The sequence below is a fragment of the Excalfactoria chinensis genome, chromosome Z, assembly GCF_039878825.1.
Source record: "Excalfactoria chinensis isolate bCotChi1 chromosome Z, bCotChi1.hap2, whole genome shotgun sequence".
NCBI classification, from domain to species: domain Eukaryota; kingdom Metazoa; phylum Chordata; class Aves; order Galliformes; family Phasianidae; genus Excalfactoria; species Excalfactoria chinensis.
In genome coordinates, this window is record NC_092857.1 from 67,814,525 (window position 1) to 67,824,272 (window position 9,748).

The window sequence follows — 9,748 nt, forward strand, 5'->3', positions numbered from 1 at the left end:
TCCAAAATCTTGTACTGTATGACCAATACAGCAAGGAAGGAGACTGAGAGATAAATGCATATGAAGCTACAAGGCAGGTATCTTTGTTTTTTAGTTTCTGTATCAATCCAATAAAGACCATTTTCTTAGTTTATGTACTATGTGCCTTCCAATGCAATATTCAACTGTGAGAATAATTTCCCCCCCACCTCCTTTCCCAGTTGCAGCTCTTCTACACCCTTTTCAAATGGGATTGATGTAACTGAAAACACAACAGAGCTTATGAAGTTGACTACGTGATTTGATAAAACTTGACAGAAGTAGATGCACTTCAAGAATAAAGTAGTCATTGATATAATTTTATCTAAAGATTCACAAAGTCAGATACCCTAAATAATTATAGACTCAGCGATCATTCTGAATCTGGGTAATAAACCACTGCTGTAATTGAGACAGTTTTCCCACTGTTAAGCTGAAGCTACTTGAACAGAGACTCTCTGGTGCACACATTTCAAATAACACTGTGCTACCCAGTTTCCAATGTCTTAGATCTGTGTGTACTACTTACGCCCTCCTAACTTGGAAACAAGCAGACACTCAGATTGAGGCATGGCCAACATTTCCTTAAGTAACAACTGTTTGGAAAAAGGAAAATAAAAATGTACAATAAAGTATGGACTGTGAATAACACTGTGATTGGTGGCTGACCAAACCACAAATACCAGAAAACAAGAACACTCCTCTGCACCAAAGATGTTTAAGAAACACAGGTGATAAGTATAAGAAGCCTGCTGAAATATTTCACAGTAACTTAGGTGGTAAAGAATACTAGATAAGTTTCTAGGGTTACAAAGAACATGAAGTCCCAAAATAGTACTTTTAAAAACACTCCTTCACCTCGTAATACTGTTCCTCCACAAGCAATAAAGCAGCTAAGAAAATGCATTCTTGCAACTCAAGGTATATTTATCACATATCACAGTAAAATACTGTAAGCTGCAAGATCCCTTAATTTCAGAAGCCCAGTGGCAGGATAGCAAATTTAATGGCTTTCTGAGGGGCGTCCTTCTAAAGAAGAGGTGTTGGAAACAGTGCTGAAAGGTGAGACTTGGAAAAGTGCGCTCCAGCACAGCACTGGCTCCTTCTACCTCAATGTGATGTTGAATTGATTCAGGGAGAGATTTGAAGTAAATAAACTCTCACCACTCTCCTGCATTCCAAAAAAATAAACACACTCTGACCTACAGTGCTGAGGAGAAGACCTCATAATGCATCAGAAGCCAATGCAACTTTCAAGTGTTACACCACCACTTCTGGCTTTCAGGAAACCTGGGAGCTTTCTGATCATGGGCCAGAACACAAACAACTCCTTTCTTCCCTCAGCTTATTCTAAGTTTATGGTAACAGACAGACTGGCCTTCAGCAAACACTGAAACTGCGCATGTCTCACAGCTTGTGATGCTCAACACTACGCTGGGCCACAGGTACGAACCATTCTCAAAGTAACAATCTGAGGACAATGTATGATATCAGCGGGGAGCAAGTGAGAGGCAGGATGTGGCAGTGCTCAGCAGGTACCAGAGCTCACCTCGACTGAAATGGGATCAGTCAGCAAACATGGCACTGCTGAGGTTTAACAGAGGGCTGCTGCAACAAAGAGATCGCTCTCATGGCACTACGACAACAACACTGCTAGCAAAATGTGAATTACACCTCTTAAGTTTGTGTTTAAAAGAATTAATGGCTCTAGGAGAGCTGACCACAGGAGGTAAGACATTAGGGGTCAGTGTAAAAAGACTCGCTTAATAGCAGATTTGTAGTCCATTTTTTTTGAAGATCAGAAATAACTTTCTCATGCAATTATGGCTTGAAGGAGGAAAAGAAGTGTCTGCGCTATCAGCTGCACAGCTCTTCCACACCCCCATGCCCCTTTTCTTTCCAAAAGAGAACTTAATCCCTTTAAAGTTAAATGCTAATGGTCATTTGCTTTTAGATCCTCGGCTCTGAGCTTGAGGTTGCTAATTTGTCAGGAAACTCACTGCTTAAACTAAAACTCTTGACATGATTTATGTATTCTTTTTACCCTTTCTGAAGTCATAGCAGTTATCAGAAGTGTTGGCAATTCCAGTTACTCCGGAAACCAAATGAAGTATGGACTGGCCATGCAGGAACCAAGATGATTCAGATTTATTTTGTTCTGTTTTGCTGCTCTGGAAAGAATCCTTCTAATGCTAAAAGACATTAGGTCTACCGATTTATCTGAAGCCCCCTGAAAATAGTCCATTAGCTCTTAAGTTCAGACAAAAGCTGCTGCAAATATTATCTCCCTTGTGTTCCTGATACTATCACCTGCAAAATAGAAAGTACAGGCTATCCTTCCCAAACTCCCAGCTCTGCACTACAAATGGTATCACTGTATTTATTTGTGGTTCATGCTCTCTAGTACTGTTTGCAGTTTCCTCTCTGGGAAAATAGCTAATGACATTAGCAGTATTGAAAAGAAAAAAGTGTGTGTTATGAAAAAATTAACAAGGTAAGTCCTGCCTCAGTGACATCAGTGCTTGTGAGCTGCTATTTCCAAAATAATGATCTGTCAAAGCTTCAATGTGATCTGCATTCGTGTTAGCAATAAAGGAATCCAGTGGTTTTCTGCTTGCTGAATGACGGTGATAAATTGTTACTTTTGCTTACTGAGAGTGTGAAAATTTACAGGACTGACAGCAAACTCAGAAAAGTAAACAGCTTCTTTCAGGTCACAACAGCGTCTGGATTTACTGTCAGTCTACGTTAGTCACTAAATAGCATATACAAATCAAAGTGAAAGAAAAATATGTCATATTTTACTCTGCAGAGCATCCCTGGAAGCTGTGTGTGTGTTCTTATATACACAACCCTCAGCACTGTATCTCCATGATGGCTCTTGCCAAGTCATTGTTAATTGTTGTGGGGGAACGCTGTTAGCTTTGTCATTCTCTGAACCTCAGAAGAGGAGATTTTAATGAAGAACAGGCATTCGAAAGATGCTCAGACACAGCATTCAAAAGCACTAAGCACCCAGCTGGCTTCCAGTGCCCAGCTTTGACACTGCGTCCCTCTCAACTTTACATGTTTTAACCACACCATCACATGTGATGGAGGCAACAGCCAGTGCTATTAAAATGGATTTCAGTTTCAGATCCTGGTCCTTCTCTTCATTGCAAGTATTGCTTTGTGCCACATTACAGAAGACTTACTAAAAAATCCAAGTTCTTTTCAATTACAATGAAAATCTGCTTATTATAAACTTTCATATGAAGGAATAAGGTTGTTAATATTCAGCAGCAGCACAAGTATTATATTTATTTGTTCCCATCGTGGCATAACTTGAAAAACTAGACCTTGCTGTTCCCCTAAAACAACCCTAACAGAAGCTTCAAGTCATTCTGAGGATGGGCTGCTACAGCACCTAGCAGATGTCATATTTGTTCGCACGTCTGCAACATTACCAACATGACAGGCGGTAGGCAATGCTCTTCAAGGACAAACGTGCTGTGGGCTCGCTGCTACTCCAGCTGGAAAGCCATGGGCCTGCAGGCCGTGCCCTGGGGCATGCTGCTGTGCAGGAGTGAGGATAGGACAGCCTGGCCAAGCAGAGGAGGACAGGAGGCTTCTCAGGGCTGATGGCTTCCACACCAGAAACACAGTCACAGATTATCCAGAGCTGAAAGTGACCCAACAGGATCACTGAGTCCAAGCCCTGACTCCACACAGCACCACCCAAAATTCAAGCCCCCATGTCTGAGGGCGGTATCCAAACAACCCATGAGTTCCAGCAGCTTGGTGTCCATCCCAGGGCCCAACCACCTCTCAGGGAAGAATGAGATTACTGCCCTCAACACCTTTCATTACTTCCCAACTCGAAAAAGTTGGCTTCTCAGCCTATTTAGCGGCATAGCCCATCTCACCAAACCACAGCACCACTCACTGTAGTCTGCTCTAATGCTGCCTGTAGCCAGCAGCAGTCAGCTTGTGGCCTTGGGGCTTTTAGGCCTGGAGGCCATTAAGATATTGGATCCACACCAGTGCTAGCACAGCATGGAGACTGACAAAACCCCTGCCTGGGGCAATAAGCCATCAGAACAACCAAGCTGGCCCTCCCAGGCCCGAGATGGTGTTGGAAATCCTGCAGTCTGGGAAGCACATGAGGTGAGGCCTCCCGAGTTAGCTTCTGAACCGTGTTTGTTAAGTATTCAGAAGGATGTGCAGGCTCTCCAAGCCAATCTTGGAGGTGAATAGATTTGTATTACTGGCTGGCCTTTAAATATAGATGAGATTTTTTAATACCCACAAAGCCTTGAAGAATGATTTCTTTCTAATTTTATTTATTTATTTATTTATTTTATTTTTTTAAAGTTGATATGAAAAAAACACCTGAATCTCCTCAGCACTTAAACACAGGTTTAAAGTCTGGCATTGGTTTCACCGTCACAGACAACAACAACATTTAAACGTCTGCTTAGGAACAAAGTCCTGATTTGGACAGATTTATCCAATGAAAACAGTTGGCTCACCACTGAGAAGAGTGTAAAAGTTAAGGAGGAACCATGAAGTCTGTGAAAGGAACAATGACTGCTGTCCTGCATGATATGCATTTAACATATGTTGCGTCCTCAGGCAGCTTCACATGAACTTATCCCCATCTGGCTTGGAACAGAAAATAATTCTAACAGGGCATGGAGATGGTTCAGGCTCTGGTCTTCAGGGAGCTTTGGCTGCTAGCTCAGATACAACTGGGAATGTAATTGCAGGGTAGGCTGGTGACACAGCTCATTTGGGTGCAATAGGCACCAAGCACATACCAACAGGGGCATTCAGTGGTCTGGATCATCCTTGAGTTTAGGCATAATCTGTAGAGAAACCCTCTACCTGTCTTGCCAAGCTAGTGAAAACCAGCAGAGTTTAGAGCAGCACACAGTGGTCACACCTCCAAATACAAACTAGCTCTTTTCCTACCTTTTCTATCGCAGTCTTAACACACAAAAAAATATACAGAAAATATTGATCCGGGCTGGGATTTCTGTTTGTTTTTGCTAAGAAAATTCAGTTGGTAATCTTGTATTTATTTTTTTTTTCTGATTGAATTCTGACCGCAAAGTTGAGCTACCTCCTACATAAAACAACTGCTCCTCCTGGCTACTTAAATGGAAGCTTCTGCCATCTCATCACAACTTCCCTCGTGTGGGCCACACAAAGTGTGTTTTCTTCCCACTCCTTCGCCTGGACATGACTTTTGACACTGAACCTGCGTTTGCAACATACTGAACCATCATCGCCTTTTCCCGGAGCTTAAAACACAACGATGCCACCTCCGCATGGCAGAAAATTCAGCACTCCTGGGACGCAGCCTTAAGTTGTGCCTCAGGCAGTTAGGCACTGACTTTTGATTCTGTGACTTCAGCTACACAACCAAACGCAGACACAGTCAGACTGCAGTTTCTACTGTTTCAGGTAAGCGTTTCAGTACTCCACGAATCAAACTAGCAGCGATGCACGAACTACAAGTAAGAGAAATGCTCAATGAAAAGCCGTGTAAGAGCGAGTAACTTCCCTGAAAACTGTCACCGAGTAAACAGTCGATAGATACTACCACACACGAACCCTGCAAGGCATTTTTACCACTAATAAATATATAAAGTAATAAATAAAGACATGAGCGCCCCCCAAATCCCTCCCCCCTCCCCACACACACTTTGCCTAACTACCCTCTTTTGCTATGGGAAGCTTCTCCAAAAGCCAAGTTAAGCTTATCCAGAGGATCGCCTCTCACACTGCACGAGCTGCAGCACAGGAGCCGCTATCTCATCTCAGCCCCGCAACTCCGCACGGCAAACCACGCCGCGCTCGCAACTTCGCTCTCATCCCCGAGTCGTCGCCTCTTGTGCAAAAAAGAGGATGCTCGTACCCCGCCACCACAAGGAAAGGATGCTGGAAGGGGGAGAGGGCTCAGGACGGGCGGCCCCGAATCCTTTCGCGCGTTCCCCACGCCGGACCCCGCTCCCCGACCCCCTTCCCGCAGAACTCCCGGGATGCGGGCACGGCGCCGCTCCCCCTCCTCCCCCACATCTCCTTACCGGGCTCCGCCGGGGGAACTCTCCCAGCACGATGCTGACCACGGGGACGCGCAGCGCCGCCGAGACGAAGTCCAGCTCCAGCATCTCCCCGCGGCTCTGCGGGAAGGCGAGGATGGCGGAGACCCCCTGCACCACCACGGTGTGGCAGAGGCTCTGCAGGAAGGAGACGGGGTCGTTGCTCCACGAGGCGCTGGGGGAAGAAAAGGGGAATAGGGGCAGGTCGCCCAGCCCCGCCTCGATCGCCATCACCACCTCCAGGGACAGGTTGTAGGGCAGCAGCCCGGCCACGCCGTTGAGATTCGCCACGGCCAGCAGTAGCGCGTCCCGCGGCGAGGGAGCGGGCCCCGGCCGCCGCTCCCCGCCGCCCCCCGGCCGGCGGCCCCGGGCCCCCGCCGCAACCTCCCCCTCGGGGCCGCCGCCCGCAGCCTCCCCGCTCCAAGCGGCGGCGGGGGCGCGGGGCTGCAGGTGGGTGGCCCCCACCCTGACGGTGTGCCCGATGCGCCGCAGGATCTGGCAGGGCTGCGGGTGGGACGCGGAGCCGGGCACCGCCGCCAGCACCAGGGCGCAGGGCGGCAGCAGCAGCAGGCACGCCCGGCCCAGGAGCCCGCGCACCCCCGGCCGACACATGGCCCGCTGCCGCCGCCCGCCGCCACCCCCGGCCCCGGCCCACCCCGCTTCAGCCGCCCCGCACGCGGCCGGCAGCGGCATCAGCCGCGGCGGGCGAACCCGGCGCAGAGCCGCCCCCGCCGCCGCCCATGGGGCCCCGCCGCCGCGCCCCCGCCCCGGGGCCGGAGGGAGTGGGGGGGGCTCAGCCCCCGGCCCGCCCCTCGCGGAGCCCGGGCTGCAGCCGGACGGCCCCGGGGCGGCCCCCCACGCCGCCTCCGCAGCGGTTCCCCGCGCGGTGCCTGTCCCCGCGCCGTCCCCCGGCCGTCTCTCAGCCCGGCTCCGCTCCGCAGCCCCCCGGCGCGCTGCCCTGCCCGGCTCCGGAGAGAGCGAGAAAAGTTGCCGGGCGGCGGGGCTGCGGGCGGTCGCTGGGCTGCGCTGCGCTCCCACCGGGAGGGACGGCGAGCGGCTCCTCCCCGGGCAGCCGGGACTTGTAGTCCCCGCCGCCCCCGCCGGCAGGGAGCCGCCCGCCCGGCGGGAGGATGGAGAGCGGCGGGGAGGGCTCGCTCCCTCCCCCGGGGGAGAGCGCCGGGACGGCCCCGACGGACGGAGCGGAGCGCCGCAACAGCGGGAAGGATGAGAGGGAGACTGTAGGGCGCAGAGCTGGGGGGTGTCAGCGCCCGGCCCCCGCCCGCGGGTGCGCTTCGGGAGCAGCGCCGCGTGTCTCCGTCTGCCTGCCGCCGCTTTGACAGCGCGTGTTGTTCAGCGCGTGGGACCCGATCGCTGCGCTCAGCGAGGCGTGAGCGCTTTCTCCAGTTGTTTCTATGGCAGAACACCTTTCTCCCGGGAGAAAACAGAGCGGAGAGGCGCGTTTGCGTCTGCAGGGGACTGGGGAAAGTCCCCGCTGCGCCTCAGAGCCGCTAATTTCGCGCGAGCCCGAGCTGCGGTGCTCCGCCGGGCGTCCACGCTCCGTGCTCAGCCCCAGGACCCAGTATGGGATGCTCCCAGCTCCGTGTTGACCCGCTGCCGCCTCCTGCGCCCAGACCTACGCTCCTGAAGGGGTCAGAAACCGTCCTGCAGCCTCAGCTCGCCTGCCCCCACTTCATACTTAGTGTCAGGAGCTCTTCTCGCTCTTCACTTCCCCCGCTTCCCTTTTTCTTTATTATTATTTTTTTTTAAGAGATTTGCTCCCTGAGGTGTACACTCTCTTTCTTCTATATTAGCTTTTCATGATTATTATTATTATTAAATTATTTAATTGACAGGCAAAAAATCTATGTCTAAAGAAAACACGCAGTCAATGTTATATAAAGAACGTGGTCTTTTCCCTCTAACAGGTCAGTGAGGCACTGGCACATGTTGCTCAGTGAGGAGGTGGATGCCCCATCCCTGGAGGCACTCAAGGTCAGGCTGGACTGGGCTCTGAGCATCTGATGGAGCTGTAGGTGCCCCGGTTCACTGCAGGGGGTTGGACCAGATGGCCTTTAAGGGTCCCTTCCAATTCACACAGTTCTGTGCTAATATAATTCTACAGCACGTATTTTAAATCTGTCTCCTGTGAGAGGAGCCCCCCAGAGGTGTGCACAACACTCGGTGTTGTCTTTGCATTTTCCTGCATTTCGACAAAAACTGTTTTACCTCTTACGCCCTCAGATCTATCGCTTCAGCACCTCCTCATTCCCACGTGCCACTTCCCATTGCCCAAGTGAGCCCTGCTTCTTTCATACTGCACCTTTAGGCTCGTGTGGCTGCATGCTGGGCAGCCACAAATGGCAGAGTGGTGTTCACGCCAATATGCACTGCTGCCTTTAACAGTGTTGTTTTCTTTATTATTATTATTTGATTTTAATTCTGTTTTTGATTTTCCCAAGGCCACAACAGTTGGCTTTCAGAGTTACCTGTATATTAGCATCCTTTTTCTCAGGCTTGGAAATGCCTGCTTAGCATGTAACTTCTCAGCTGTGTAGCTCAGTAATAACCAGTTCTCACTGGGTCATGCGGCACTGGCTCCAGTGTGAGAGAGGGTGTTTCTGTGGGCCACAAGTGGAACCAGCAAGTCTTTGAGACTCTGTGATCTCTAGACTAAGATTTAAAGTAATTAGGTTTCAGAAGTACGCAGCCTGAAGTCTGGTCATTGGATAAAATGCATTCCAAGTTTTAGAAGAAACAATAACAGATAGCCTAAAGGACCATTTATTTGAAACTTCATTGGAGTGGATCCTTGTCTGGCTTCAGGGCACAGGTTGTGCTAGTTAAAAAATAAAGCTTCTCAGAAAATGTCATCAAGCTGATTATTGGAAAAGCTCTGAAAATTACAGAAGAATTTAATTAAGAATTGGATATCAGTGTATCCATTTGTCTGCTTGTTTGTGGATGATCTCAAAGCAGGTACCAGTTCCTTGGTGACCATGGGTACCAGGGCTGGGACTTCTGCTGTAGGTAGTTCCTGGTGCAGAGCCCATTTCTGAGTGGTTCACAGCAAATGGCCGTGCACGGTATCTTCAGCAGAGCACAGTGGGCAGACTGCAGGTGGTCTGTATGATCCAACCTTAACGATCCTGTGATTGTTTTGACTTGAATGACTGTAGCACTGTACATATTTATTACTTATGGCAACAAATTGTTACCGGTTTTCTTTGTAGCCTTTATTTTTACCCATATACTCCTGATTATTAATGAAGTTCTACACAAAACCAAAGTGCTTACTCATGGGCTTGACTGAAGAATATTCAAAACCTTACATGTGCTGTTCTTTAAGAGGCTGAAATATTTGTAGAAATTAGTCTGAAAAAAAAGGTACAAACTTTGTCAAAGTATACACACGCAGCGTTTGGAAAGTTGTACAGTCAATTTTTGCATGACTTTATTTGCACAAATATACATGTGGAAAAGAGGCACAATTTGTTGGGTCTGATAAAAGGGATTTGAGCCCACTCAGAGTCAGCGGCACCCTGCTTTTTAGCTGTCCCTCTTCCAAAGCAGAATAACTTTTTAAAGTTTGACAGATGAGTGACTTTTTTCATCTCTGGCCTCAGAACTGCCTTCTGCTTTCCCCT

The 9,748-nt window shown here is 49.2% G+C and overlaps 1 protein-coding gene across 1 annotated transcript in view; it reads right to left on the reverse strand.

The window, feature by feature from the left end:
* GRIN3A (glutamate ionotropic receptor NMDA type subunit 3A) overlaps nucleotides 1-6,797 on the reverse strand; it is a 68,289-nt gene extending 61,492 nt beyond the window's left edge. Inside the window, exon 1 of the mRNA XM_072360142.1 lies at nucleotides 6,090-6,797. Coding sequence (XP_072216243.1) covers nucleotides 6,090-6,797 — 708 coding nt within the window. The remainder of the gene's footprint in view (nucleotides 1-6,089) is intronic.
* Nucleotides 6,798-9,748: the final 2,951 nt, after the last annotated feature.